This window comes from Eubalaena glacialis, chromosome 3, assembly GCF_028564815.1.
Source record: "Eubalaena glacialis isolate mEubGla1 chromosome 3, mEubGla1.1.hap2.+ XY, whole genome shotgun sequence".
Classification (NCBI taxonomy): Eukaryota; Metazoa; Chordata; class Mammalia; order Artiodactyla; family Balaenidae; genus Eubalaena; species Eubalaena glacialis.
Genome location: NC_083718.1, coordinates 42,838,345 through 42,853,509, shown reverse-complemented (window position 1 = coordinate 42,853,509; position 15,165 = coordinate 42,838,345). Strand labels below are relative to the sequence as shown.

The 15,165-nt window shown below is 41.9% G+C and overlaps 1 protein-coding gene across 2 annotated transcripts in view; it reads left to right on the top strand.

Annotated features, from left to right (window-relative positions):
- Nucleotides 1–15,165, top strand: part of KCNH1 (potassium voltage-gated channel subfamily H member 1) — a 422,730-nt gene that overhangs the window by 43,132 nt on the left and 364,433 nt on the right. For both annotated transcript variants that reach the window (XM_061185560.1, XM_061185559.1), the window contains exon 4: nt 8,111–8,239. In XM_061185560.1, the coding sequence (XP_061041543.1) occupies nt 8,111–8,239 (129 nt within the window). The remainder of the gene's footprint in view (nt 1–8,110; nt 8,240–15,165) is intronic.

Below are 15,165 nucleotides of genomic sequence, written 5' to 3'. Positions count from 1 at the left end.
ATATTTGTATTCAGTAGGTCTGCAGAATGGCCTGAGATTCTGCCCCAGGTGATGCTAATGCCGCTGGTCCAAGAATCACACTCTGAGTAGCAAGGACAGAAAGCAGCTGCAGTGAAGGCTGACATCCACGCCTACAGGGTGCGTCTATACCCGGCTGGATCCCCTGCACCCAGCACAGTGCCTGACCCAGAAGGTGTTCCACCTGAACTCATGGAGTAATTAAATAAATCTGTAAATCAATGGGTCACCAATGTAGCTGGAGAGGTTGAGAAGGGCCGATCACGCAGCCACGTTAAAGAGTTTAGAATTTGTCTTAAGAGCAGAGGTGGTGGGGACAGAGGGTGGGGTGAGAGGCGTTGAGCGGTTTTAAGCAGGGTTAAGTGTGTAATAATAAGATTTTCATTTCAGAAAGATGACTCCATTAGAGAGTGGAGATGGAATGCATCACAGGAGACCAGAGGTGGGAGACCTGTTAGGAATCACCGCGGCGGCAAGATGATTGTGGCCTGCTGGGGGAGGGGTGGGGAAGAGGCAGCTGAGAAGGAGAGGTGTCCGGGGAAATGGGAGGAGGCTGAGCCTAGGACTTGCCAGTGGAGCCCACTGACTGGCAAGTGTCTAGCACACAGCCCAGCCCAGAGGAGGCGCTCGGCACATGTTTGCTGAGTGACTTTGAAAGGAACTTGACAGTTACCAAGAAACAGATGAGTGACCCAGGAGTATGTGATTCAGAGTGAGGGCTTCGGAGCCAAGGAGCAAGCCTTGTGGGGCTGAACTGACCAGCTGGCCCGGGAGGAGCAGACTGAACAGAGATGGATGGGAGGAGAGAAAGGAGGAGGCAGGTTTGCTGCTACTTTCACAATTTGTAGTTCAATAGATTGAAACTTTCAGCATTTTAAAGCAGTATGGAGTGCCGTGGGGGAAATGTCACCCCATTTGAGATTTTAAAATGTGAAATGTCATCATTTAAAGGAATGTTTTTTTTCTTTTTTCTCTGATTTTTAAATTAATGCATTTTTACTATGGAGAACACATATGAAGGCTTAAAGAAGAAAATCAATCACCCTAAAGACTCAAAGACTTGGAGAAATACTACCAGCCTATTAACATTTTGGTGTTTTTGTCTTGCACGTGTTACATAGTTGAGACTTTGACATGTATGCAATTTGAAATTGTACATTTATTTAATTTTTTTATCATAAAAATATCCTTATCATTAAAATTCCCCATAAATATAATTTAGAAGGAATTTTATTAACACTTCCTTTATTGTTGGATATTTATGAAGCTCTAAATTTTCTTGATTAAATATAATGTTGAGGTGAAGATCTTCGTGCAAAGATATTAGTCGACATTGTGAAATATTTCCTAGAAGTGGAAAATTACTGTGTTAAAGAATGTGAACCAAAGTTCCTGAGACATTTTGCCAAATTGTGTTCCAGAATTGAACGCATTTCCAAGTTCACTTGCAGACTGTGAGTGTCTGACTCATTGAATTGCTCTAGCACCGAATAGTATTATTTTTAAATGATCAGACTGCCTATAATTACATTTTTTTGTTTAATGAGTATTTTTAATGCTAATGAGACTGAAGTATTTTTCCTATTTAGTATCCATTTAAAATTACTTTTTTATGTTAATTGTTCAGATTCTTTGCCCATATGTTCTATTTAATTCTTGTGATTTTCTTATTGATTTTTTTATAAACTCTTAATAAATTGTTTTGATTCTTCCCCCTCCCATTCTTTAGTATTTACACGGATAACTTTGTAGAAAGGATCCGCTAGTGATAGGCATTCATGTTTATTTTACCTTTCGGGGAGTTGGAAGTAATTAGCAGAAGGCTTCATGGTGTGTTTTGGAATGAGTGTGTGTAATACTATTACCTATCTTGGAGACTGGCTTATTTGAAAGGTTTCTTTCTATCTATTGGCCAGTCTGACCAGTAAACCTGGGCATTTTGGAATTGCTGTATATTTTGTATTGTGACTTAACTCATTCTCAGTATGCTGGATAATTTTCTTATATCAATGACAGTCATCATTCATGAACTCATTCAGCAAATATTTAGGTGGCCACTTTTGGGCTGGCCAATTAGCTTTTCCATTTTTTAAACAAGGAAGTTAAGAATTATCAGCCCTGAGTGAAAGCAGTCCACCCTCTGGATAACACCCCCCAGCATTTGACTGACTCCACAATTCATGGTGTGGCTGGGGGCCCCGGTTTGGGAGCTGTGGATCAGCTTCTCCAGTAGAGAAGCCCAGGGAAAGGCAGCTTAGAGCAAGAGAAGCTGCCGGCTAAGTCCTTATTGATTACCTACTGCAGGCCTGTGGGTTTGAGCCAAAGAGATCCACATATAAGAAACCGACTCTGCCTTTGAGGAGGTGACAATCTGTTGTGAAGACAAATCTAATAGGAAACAGTCGTCTTTTGCCTATTTTTACCAATAGATTGTCTTTTACTTATTCAGTACTAGAAGCTGCTTATATGTGAGGGATATTGATCCTAAATCACACACATATTGAAAACAATTTTGTCTATTAAAATTTTTTCTCTTTAATTAAAGACTTTTTAAATACCATATAGAAGTAAAAAATGTTTGTCAGTCTTTTCCTTTATGGTTCTGAACTTTATATAATACTTAGAAAGCTCTTCTGCTTACCTAAATAATAAAAATATTCTTCCATTTTTCCTTCTGTTACTTTTATAGCACTATTTATTATCATCCAGCTCTTTGTTTCCAATTTGAAATGCTCTTTTTAAATATGCTAAGTTCTCACACATTCATGGGTTTGTGTCTCTCCTCTTCTTCCTTGTGTAACTTATTAGCTACCTGAGTTTGGTTAAAATGCTTTCCCACTTGGGTTGTCCATATTTAAATTGGGGATAATGTCACAGTAGCAGTTCCACTTCACAGAGTTGTTGTGAAAGGTAAACCATGATGTGTCAGGGTTTGGCCCCATTGGAAGCACTCAGTAAATGATATTATTGTCTTCATTATTGCTTGTTTTAGGGTCATTGCCAATGGCTCCTAGTTACTATAGTAGGTAGTCCCTGTCATACGTTTTCTCTTCAAAAATTTCCTGGCTGTTCTTCTACCTTTAATTTTCTATTTGAATTGAATGTCAATTCATCAAGCTCTGAGAAAAACAAATGAAAAAAGGAACAATTGAGATTCTGATTGAAATTGCATTAAATTTATATATTAAAAAGGGAGGTTTGACATCTTACAGAATTGATTCTTTTAATCTACAAACAGTGTAACTCTCTCCATTTATTGAGGTTTTGTTTTTTGCCCTTCAATCAAATTTAAATTACATGGAGGCTTAAGCATTGAATTTTCTAGCTTTTCCCTTGTTATGGTTGAGACTGGCCCTTTTCCTTCTGAACAGGTGCAGGCAGCTTTGGAGTTTCATTAAACACCTTAAGATACATTCTCTTTTAAAGTCATACGAACACCCCTGTGAGGTGAGATTGAACATTTTAACCTTATAGGTAAAGAATTTAAAAGGAAGGAAGAAAGGAAAGTAATAGTTTTAAATATCTGTGTATCATCTTACATTTTAACTTAGTCTAAAGTAGGTCTATTATTCCCATTTGACAAATAAGGAAACTGATTCTGAGAGAAGTTAAAGTGGTGTGGCCAAGACATAAAATACATGAAGAGATAGGGCTCAAACGCACGGCTTGGGATTCTGAATCAGATGTTCTAACGGCCAGTCACTACTTCCCCCCTCATGCTCTCTCATCCTCTCTACACTTGTCATTTGTCTCAATAAAGTTGACTCAAATCCTATTGGTCTGTTTCCTGGGGCTGACTGCCATTCTCTAGTCTAGTTTCTGGACCCATCCGAATGGCCCAGCACATGCAACCCTTCTCAAGAACCAATCACAGTGGCTTGGTCAATTCTGTTGCTGTCAAACGTGGCCTGGATGCCTGGCTCTAGAGAGTACCTGGGAGGAGGTCCAGGGTAGGAGGCCAAAAATTCTCTCATACACCTGAGCCTTGCTGTTTTGTTATCTGACTGTTGTGGTTGAGAAACCCTATAGCCAGGTTAGGTTGTTAGGTTCATTACTGCATAACCCAAGGGAGCTACATAAGGGATGACCATCGCAGAGTGACCAGAAGGAGGAGCCTGACCTGGAACTCCCCTTCTACTGGGCATCCTCATCCAGGAGAGAGCTGCAGCCTTTGCCATCAGTAGGATGTGTTTCTCCTGGATTTGTGTATTGATCTGCCTTTAATAGAAAATTTATCATTGACCCTTTGTTCTTTTTTGCAGAAACAGGGCATTAAGTACTTGCTTTTCTTGGTTTTTCCCAGAATTTTAACCTCTTCCTGATTTTGTGTGTGTGTGTGTGTGTATGTGTGTGTGAATATTTGTGCATTCATTGTCTCTCTTGTATCCTGATGGAATGGATGCTGCTGTAGAATCTGGGCTGTAGGAGAGGTCCCCGGAGGCCAACTGCTCGGGCGTCTGCCCCCGGGCAGGTCTTCATTTGAATGGAGCCAAAGGGTTCCTGAATATCCCTGGGTGCATCCAGAGGGGTGTAAGGGAAACTGGGTGGGTGGGGCTCTGGGCTCTGAATGGTTCGTGTTTGCTTGAAGGAACTCTTTCATGTACTGAGACTTTGAGTAATGTTTCATTAGTTAAAAATGCTTCACTCTTAAAAAGCGGAAGGTTGAAATGACTGGTCTGTGCTATCTAAGAGGGACTCATAGTCTTTTTTGGAAGAATTTCAGAAATGAAAATTTAAACCCATTCTTCATTCCTAGATTGTTTGGGTGTGACAATTTGGGAGAGAGGCAGGTCTGAGTAACTGTGAAGACACTGGAAGTAGGATTTATTTCTTTGAAACTCAGCAAGCATTCCTAGAGCTTGTTGAGTTTCACCGCTGCAGGCTGGTGCCTCCTGGGGTTGAGCATTGTAATGGCCTATGTGATGCCCCATGGGTAGCACTGCATTGGATGCCATTGGAATAGGGATGCAGGACCATCAGACAGAGGAAGTAGGTCAGTTCTCCTGCCCTTGGAGTGCATTATGAATTATTTACAGAAATAGTCTTCAACTGTTAAGCTTTGAGGCGGCCCAATACATAGCACTTTCTTTTCCTGCCTGCGGTCAGAAACAATTGGGAGAGATACAGGAATCAGGCAAATGGAGGTTAAAATACCACCTTTATGACTGGTAAAGCAGATCCTAGAAAATGTAGTTTATATCTGTGGGCAGGTGAGTTTCTAAAAGTGAATCCTAGAATCAGACTTACCCACCCAACCCAGGTAACACCGGAGAACCACAGGCTTCTCCTCCTACCAGCCATCCCCCCTGCCCTTTGACTTCTCCCCTAACATTTATAGAATGGGGAAGTAGAGCAGAATGCACACTAATCTCTAAGCAGAGGAGGAGAAGTGGCCAGGCTACACATGTCCAATTCTTGTCCCCCAAATTGCCAACCCAGGGAAAAGGCCTGGTGTGTTACACTGAAAGATGTCCCTCCACGAGGAAACACCAGTAGGGGAAAAGAGGTTCCTACCCTCAACAAGCCCAAGTGATCAGCTGGCGAGGAACTCTTAAAGTAATACATACTGACTCTATGAATTTTTAGCACAAGAAACATATTTAGATATTGAAACGGAATGATCAGAGTAGCAGGCATTTAGTCAGGGAACATTTCTGGAAGGAAGCAATGGGCACAGTGTGGTGGAGAGAGGCACATAGCTTTAAACAGATTGACCTGTTGAAATGGAGGAAAGTTCATGGGGAGCTTGAACTATGGTAAAATGAAAAAGGCCTCCCAATATGACAAATACAGTAGCTCTTGTGATCTGGGAGATGTGGGTTAGTGTCATCAGTCCTAGTAGTCATAAAGATTAGATGGCACAGTCCCAAGTGGAACAAGTTCATAAATATCAGGTTCAGCTGGTACAGCACAGGGGATGGCCCATAGGCGGCAGCTGTGAAGGGGATGGTTCTGGGGACTGCAGCATGACGAGGTTTCTGGTGTTAGACAACGTGAGTGGAGGGCCTCTCTTCTGATTTATTACTAGTTTGGTAAATTTGGAGTGCTTTCTCATTTACCCAGCTGAGAGAATATTGCTTAGTTTTCTTTAGAGCAAAAAGAAAAGATTTTTTTTTTCCTCTTTTTGTCTTACCAGCTAGGATACAACTGAGAGCTGTGGGTACGTGGGCTCGATTGGTGTGATGCTTTCTTTTGAGTTTTCTGTTGCTTAATTGAAAGTGGTTTAAAACCCACTGCAGGTTCTGAGGAGGATACTGGGAGGAACAGTAACACAGACCTTCCAAAAACAGTGGATAACTCAGAGACCATATTCTTTTTGATTTTGGAACACTATGTGTGATTTTTTTTTTTTTTTGGCCACGCCAGTCAGCTTGTGGGATCTTAGTTCCCCGACCAGGGATCAAACCCAGGCCCTCGGCAGTGAAAGTGCAGAGTCCTAACCACTGTACCACCAGGGAATTCCCCTGATTTTTGTAAGGTGGATTTTCCTGTCAAAACACATTTTTCTTAAGGTGACACTATAATGTATTTGTCTTCTAAGAGTTACTTCTAAGAGTAACCAGCTAAAAAGGGAAGGGGAAGTGGATAGAGGTTTAAAATTAACTGTGGATGAATATATAGATAATCAAGATTTAAGGAGAATGTATTCCTATCTGATCCGTTTGCTGCCTGTTTGACTGTACATTGTGGGGTTATTCATACTTACATATGAATAAGTGGTATAGTCAGATATATAATCTTGTAATTGTTAAGTAAAATTGGTTAATCCTAATGTTAATCAGAGATGTCTCTCTGTCCTTGTTGTATAGTATAGAGTTTGATGTGATTGCAGGCAGAGAGACCCAGGTGACCTTTTGGGGATCTATTTCCATCTCCAATATTCAATGAGTTGTTTGCTTGCTATCTGTCTCCTAAAATAAAATATGTAAAATGCTGAGCACAGCATCTGGTACGTAGGAAGCTTCTCTAATACTTACCAACATGGGGAAATATTTACTGTATTTTAATTTGAAAATGGTTATAAAATAGTATGTAAAGCATTACCCCGGTTATGCAAAATTCAACAAATAGTTATTAAGTTCTTATATGCCAGATGCTGTTTTAGGAATGGGGATACAAGAACAAGATGGGGTGAATATACCATTGCTTTGTGCCCCATTTAATTTTGTATCACAGAAGAGATTGATAGATCTTGCTGTGATGTCCTCAATAGATAGAAAACATCTGTTTCTTTTCCTTCTTTTTTTTTGTTTTTGGAAGCCAGAGACTGACTTTGTGCAGGTATTTCTCCATAGACACCTGAGTGGGTGACCTCTCTGAGAAGCCAGTCAGATGAGCCCTGCCCACCTTCTCCTTTTGTGGTTTAGGGCAGTGCTTTGGAAGAGCTCATTTATCCCCCAGTTTAGCTCAGAAGCAAGGATTGGAAGTTGAAACATTCATTGAGCTCCCTAAAGTACTAAGTAATCACAGCTGAAACCCACCTGGAAACTCCCTTTCTGGGGGAGCCTTTGCCAGGAGAATCATTGTGGTGATTCTTTTCCTTCCTCAGTGTGTCCTTATTTGCCATTGTATAGGACCTTTGGGATTTTTATTCTGGGGAGAGAGATTTAGAAACATAGTTTCTAGCCCATAGTCCATTGAGCCAAATTGATGGATTCCCAAGCTGAATTTTGGCATTGGGAGCTTTTAGCAATGGAAATTTGGGTTTCATGGTCGGCCAGCCATGGCTGGCAATACCCAAACTGGCCCCTACTCTTTACTTGTTCACTACATGGTCTAAGGTAAGTCTTAAGGTCTCTGTACCTTAGACCAGGAGGGATTTTCAACTCATTTTCTAATCATTTTACAAGGGTTAAGAAATCTGCACTTACAAAATTATTTGAACAGGAGAAAACTTCCCACTGAGCAGTTACTATGAAAGTTTTTATTCCAGCAAGAGGGAAAATTAATGGTGTAAAACCCACTCCCTGAAGGAATGAAACGATTCTAAAAACGAACTAATATTTGTACCTATTCATTCCCAAGTCTTTACTTCCATAGCCCCTCAAATGAGAATGCAAATTACTGACCAACCTTTTGGTATTTCTTTCAGGGACACCTGTGTGGTTCTTTGTGAAAATTGCTCCAATTCGAAATGAACAGGATAAAGTGGTTTTATTTCTTTGCACTTTCAGTGACATAACAGCTTTCAAACAGCCGATTGAGGATGATTCATGTAAAGGTTTGTAATTCTGATTTGTACAAATAATTTTATGCCTTTTTTTTTTTTTTGGCCTATAGTGTGACTCTCGTTACAGAGAATTTGAGGTTGCCAAGGCAATCTCTGCACAAGGATCAAGACTTAAACTTTAATTTGTGTTGGGTAAAGCATTGTATCGTTCTGGAATGTATTGAGGGAAAAGAAAGTGAGAAAAAAAAGCTTTTGTTAGGAAGGCATTTGAATCAATTTCATACCTTTGTAGATTAACCCTTTCCAAGTAGACAGAAGAAGGTAACTGGGCACCTCTGGTATTGTCAGAATCTTTGCAGGTTTTCACATGACAGATGTCAGTCACCCAAATGTGGCAATTCATGGTCACATTCATCTTATTTCTGCATAAACTTCTTTAGATTTGACTGAGTTCTAGCATTTTAAGAGTGTTAAAGTAGATTTTAGTACATCTCTGCCTCTGCGGTTGGTTAAGTCTGTGACTGGTTAATTCATTGGAAACATGGCATAAATGAGGCCAGTAACATTCCCATATGGGTCATTTAATCAGCTCTGGGACCACAGATTTTAGCACTCACCTCAGTGATATCACATGCATGTATTGTTTAAATAACACTGGGGACCTAGGAGAGGAGATGGCTCGGGATTTCTAGAACAACTATACTCCCGAAGAGGTCCAGCTCATCAGGAAATACAGAAGATGTCATTCCCAGAGGTTTGGGATTAGGAGGTATCACAGCAGTCTTTTCCATCCCCTTGAAGATAACCAAGAGGCTAGGAGCTCTTTCACGTTGCAGTGTTTCCTGGCTCTGCAGCTGATTTTCCGGCTCTACCAGAGAACGCTACTCCTTGCAGTTTTCTGAGACGCAGCAGAGAGATAAGAGTGGAGTTCATGAGAGAGTCAAACTGGGGCATGTTATCCTCGATGTGACAAAATTGTGATTGTTAAATGGCAAGAAATAAAAAACGTTCTGTGGCTGCTCCCTTGGGGGCTGTGTCCTCTGAGGATATTTAAAATCCTACCACATTTGGATGCTAATATTTATAGAGTTCAGAGCACAATGCTGTGTATACCAGTGCATCCTATTTTTTTTTTTTAACTATCTATAGCTCAGTAAATCAATCACAGCCTGCCTTTGGGGTTCAAGACCAGAGCAGATGTAAATAAAGTCTCTTAACTTGTCTCACCCTCCGGCAGTCTCCTTTTCTCCTGCAGATTTGTGATTCCCTGATTTCTAGTTTCTGACTTGAAGGTTTCTCAGTGCAGTAGCTCTTACACAGCGATAGGCTCACTCATGATGAGTGTCATCTTGCTACCATCTAGAAAGGCCGTTTACTTTTTTAACTGAGTAAACTCATAAATAGCATTTTAAAGGTAATCTGATATTTTCACAATTATTTTTGCACGTTTTCTCTGAAAAAGGTGAACTAGGGGATGTAGTTGAGTCAGAATATTTTCTTATCATCCCCACTGGAACATTTTCAGGTGACGTGAGGGATTGTTTAGTAGGATAGGCAGAGTCAACCGAGAATGCTCCCTGCATGCCACCTAGGTGTGAAACCTGAAAGAAGAGATAAATCAGATTGATGCAGTGGGACTCACTGAGGTTTATTTTCCAGGAATAAAATGCTCTACTTCATTTTTCCTGCCTCGCTGATGTATTTCCCTTGCTGATAAGGGTTTTGGTGGGTGTGTGCGCGCACACACACACACACACACACACACACACACACACACCCTATTCCCTGTTAGCCAAGGGAACCAGATATTAATTCTCTTTGTCAGTGAAATAAATTGGAGTAATACATGACTTGATTTCTAAAAATTAAAACACACATGCACACACACACACACACGTACATACTCTTTAGCCCTCGATATAGGAATGCTGATAGTGGATCATGCTTAATATTTCTTCCAGGACATGACTTTATAAGCCTGTTCACTCCAAATGCTGTGGCAGATACGTTTAGACCCTCCCACTTGTCGTGTCACTGTGCCCCTGACCCACTTCTATTTGGTGGTCTGTTTAGGACAAGGTCAAATTTTATATTAGTCTGTTGTTGATGGAAGAGCATGATAATTCTCCAGGCCTTTATCGTTGTAAGTCTATAAACTGCAGTTCTGGCTGTAAGGGTCCAATCTAGATGGAAAATACACTGCCATGTGGCTGGATTATTCTCCTGACTTGACATTTCTTCTCGGAAGTTGTTCTCACATTGTGAGATTCCAGCAGGTCTAGCGGGGCTTTCAGTACAGTGCCTCGATTAGCATAAAGAGCCTTAAGAGTCTTGCTGGCCCAGGCTTGTGTAGAATTCACTTTTGAGATGGAATGGAAGGGTGGATAATGGAAAACCCCAGAAAATCCCCAGATAATTGCTTTTTGGCATAGCAATACACGATGTTTTCCCACCATTAGATTAGACTTTTTAAAGTCAACTGTGCTCAGATTGTCTTTAAAATGACTTTGTTTTCTCTCATCATGTTGTGCCTAACTTTGGGGCTTGGGAGTCGGGTGAGTGCATCCTAATGGTGACTCAGGAAGCCAGTTGGTGCCTAACATGTTCCCATAAACGACACACAAAGGGGAGAACACATGGGATCATTGGCGATAGACTATTTTAGCATCTGACACAAAGTAACTCCCCTTTGGCCCTGAGCACATGTGATGGGCCCTGGGGATGCTCCCTGAACCCCCTCTTTTATTTAGTGTATCATTTCTTGTGACCCTTTTCATGAATTATCCAGACCCCTGACTTCCTCATCTCCTCTTTCCTGTTCATTTTTTGGCTACTTCCCTTTCTCTCTGATAAAAAGTGCCCACAGGTGGCATGGAGCAAGGGATGAAGGCAAGCTAGGTTTGCTGTTTGGTAACGGCTCTGGGGTGTGTGCGTGTGTGTGCGTGTGTGTGTGTGTAAAGGCTGAATGAGAGAGTAGGTGGGAATTCTTGGTTGAAATGAGACTCAGTGAGGCTCCAGGGGTTTCATTTCTTCCTTATCTCTTGCTTTTCTGGTACTTTGGATAATTGGGAGTAGGTTGCAGGGGTGTTTTTCTCTGTCCCATCCGCCCTTCTAAGCCAGGAGCCTTGGGCAAGTGGGTAGAGAAGAATTAGAGTGTAGGGCTCAGAGTTTTCTCTCTACATTGTTCACCCAAGGATGAGTCACCCCTCTTCTTTTCTCTCTTACCTCACTCAATCATCTCACATTAAAGGAGCAGATTCATATTCAAAGATCCACTAAAGTAAATTTAGTATTTACTTGTAAATACAGAGTTAAATTTGAGCCAAGAGTGGACAATAAACGGAATGTAAAACTCCAGGGGAGATTTTTAAAGGCCAAAGATTTAGAATATTCAGGGCTGAAGGCTCCGGCAAGCTGTTGTAACTGCCAACCCTTCTCCAGGCGTCTTCATGCAGGATATATGTGAGGTGCTCTTGGGGAAGAAAGAGTGTAATGGATACAAGCCACAGGCCCCCTCTCCACCACCAATATTAACATTTTCTCTCTCGGCCCTTAGGATGACTGAAAGGTGATGATTTAGTGACTTCTGCTTGAAGAAGCCATCCTAGGTTTTTGGTTATTTGTACATCAATAGGGAAGAGATCTGGGGCGGAAGACTTGAGGATACCTAGTCATTGTTGACATTGACCTGGTAGTCTCCTGTGTCCATTGTTCTCTGCTGGATATTGGGTTATGACACCAGCTCCTCTAAGAGAATCTGTGACTCTTCAGATTAGGACAAGCCCGGCCTCATCGCCTCCTCACCAGGGCGAGGATACTTTAAGGAGTCCTATGCAACTTCTGTTCCAAGTGGCTCAGCATGGTTTCCCAGGGAGGGGCCTGTAGGTCTGTCTTTCCTAGTATCTCTGGACTTACCCTGGGAGGAACTGGAATTCCAGCTCATCCCTGAACCATCTCTTTTGGCCTAGGGAGGATACAGGGATGTGTGGGCCAAAGCAGCCTAGCGGGGGACTCACCCCAGTTGAAACCAGTAGCCAATGAGGGCTCAAGCAAGGGAGGTAGTGGTTGTGCTTACTGAGAATGGAGAAAGGACCCAGTAAATCCTTTTTAGCTGCTTGCTAGATTGCAAACTGCATTCCCGTCCTTCTGTCCTTTTTTTCCTTTCATGCTTCCTCTTCCCCTCCTGCTCGCCCCCTCTCATTTTTCCTGATCATGGGATGCTTTTGATCTTCCCATGGCACCCCCAGCCCTGCCTATGCCTGCCTTGCGGTGACGTTTATGACAGAGCTGGAAGAGCCCTGAGCTAGGGGTTTCTTCATTTGAGCTCAGTTCACTGTTAAACTCCCAAATGGGATATAATTGGAAGGGTGGGTGCAGAAATACCTCCTAAAACTTAACAGAGTTTGTAAAATGGGCTACTCATATTTTGGGACTTTATGTCTACTGGAAACCCAGGTAGAAGTAGGACAATGAGAGAACACAATTTGTTCTTCATGCACATTTATTCAGCATATGCACTTACTGGGTGTCTTTGGGGTGTTTAGCCTTATGCTAGGTGCTGACCTTAAGGAAATGTCTAAGAGCCCCTGCTCGTTACAGTCTGTTTGGAAGATAGGCAGACAGGTGAGCAAATAAGAACAGTAGAGCCTAATCAGTGATCTAATAGAAGTCTGCCTAAGGCAAATGGGGCTACACAGGTTGGAGCAGGCAATTCTGCTAGGGTAGGGTGGTACCAGGGAAAGGCTTCCTTGAAGGCAGCTGCCTTATTTTCCCTGTGGAAAATGACCATGTGGCTTCCCTTAAGCAAGATCATCTTGAGCTGGATTCTCATCGGCTTATTCTCACCCAGTTGACCCTTTGGACAATAGGAAATTGATTTTTCCAGGAGTGTTTTTCCTGATGGCTCTGCTATGAGGGACATTGTTGGTCCAAATTGTACATTTATATTCCACCAAACCCATTTGCTTCTCTTCTGTGTTTTCTTAAAATTTTTATTAAAGTATAGTTGATTTATAATATTGTGTTAGTTTCAGGTATACAGCATAGTGATTCAGATATATATATCAATATATATATATTCTTTTTCAGATTCTTTTCCATTATAGGTTATTACAAGATATTGAATATAGTTCCCTGTGCTATGCAGTAGGTCCTTGTTGTTTATCTATTTTATATATAGTAGTATGTATCTGTTAATCCCATACTCCTAATTTATTCCTCTCCTCCTTTCCCCTTTGGTAACCATAAGTTTGTTTTCTATGTCTGTGAGTCTGTTTCTGTTTTGTAAATAAGTTCATCTGTATTATTTTTTTAGATTCCACATATAAGTGATATCATATACTTGTCTTTTTCAGTTTGACTGACTTTCTTCTGTGTTTTTAATCTCATTTCATGGCTGTCATTCCAGTCACCCAAACCAGGGACCCAGAGGCCACCTGGCTTGCCTCTTCTCTCCCTCTACAGCCATTGATTCTACCTCTGCAGCTGTTCTCAAGTCTCCCCTTGTCACCTGGCTCAGGCCATAGCACTGGTCCAGGGCCTCATGGTGTCTTGCCTGGGATTCTGACTGGTCTTCTATCTGTTAACCCCCCTCCGCCCTCTTTATAGTCCACTATCCACACTGCCATTTTGTCCTAAAATTCCCCTACTATATTTAAACTCCTTCATTGGATTCCCTTCGGGTTTCAGGTTGAAGTTGAAATTTCTTAACTTGCCATCTAGGTTGTTACCACCTAAGTTCTTCTCGGCCTGGCCCTTGACAACCTCTTTAGCATTACTTCAGGCCACTGCCTGCATCCTCCTCCCCTCTACGGGCCATGCCCCATTCATCTAGCTATTAAGAAGGTCTTACTCTTCACTGACATATTACCCTATTTTAGGATTTTTCTGCCTTCATAGGTGCTGTTCCTTCTGTGTGGAATGTCTATCTTTTCCTTCCTGACTTCAACTAGCTCCTACTCATCTTTTAAAAGTTTGCTCTAGTGTCACCTCCTGTGGGAAGCCCTCCCTGACTGCCCAGCCTGGATTAGATATGCCTTCTCTGGACAGTCTTGGCCATAGCGTCCTCTACTCACCTGTTATAGAATTTAGCTTACTATATCATACTTTTTTATTTACTTATCAGTCTTCCCTACTAGAGTACAAGCTCTTTGAGGCCAGAGTCTGTGCCTTTTTTCGTTTTAGTATCCCCAGGATTTAGCACTGTGATGGTATTTACATAGTAGTTATGTTTAGAATTAATATGTGAATGAATGATGTTCTTTCATCTGGCTCAGCATGAGTCCTGTTATAAAGTGTCTATAGAGTCCAGAAAGGACAACATGGGGGTGGAGCTTGGGAAAGAACTTATTTCCTTCCTTCAGAATAGGCAGAGTCTGCCCATCCTGGTAGATTTCACACTGCCTGTCCATTTCCCAATCCAACACCTACTCACCTTCCTGTGCCCTTCACTCAGCCACCTGAGAGCCAACTCTTTTAAGAGCCACATTCTTGAAAAGAGAATCAGGCCTAGAGTGAGGGGCTAGCCTGGGCCTGGGGAAGTGCCCTGAAGTCCAGGGATCTTTCTTTTCATTTTTTGTGCCATGTCATCTGATGGACCAGGGCCCTGAGCCCTACCAAGCAGGGTCTGGGATATCTGCCCTGCTAGCTCCCTCTTATCATTGGTACCAGAGTGTAGGTTGTGGTGGTGGTGGACGCGTAGGATTGAATGGAGGGGGGGTGGTGTTTCAGAGCCCTTGCTGATATTTGAGTGCGCAACTGTTTTCTCACCAGTTGAAAAATATACTTTCTGCTCCTCTTGAAAAACTTTGCAGAATTCAATTCCAGCTTTGTTTTCAGCTGAAGGAGAGCCTGACTCTGAAAGAGACTTTAAAAAATTCTAGTCCACGGTTCACACAAGCAAATTCCAGTGAACACTTTCATGAATGGCCCATTTGGGGAAGATGTCAAATACCCCTGGAGAGTCTGGGCTGTCCCCT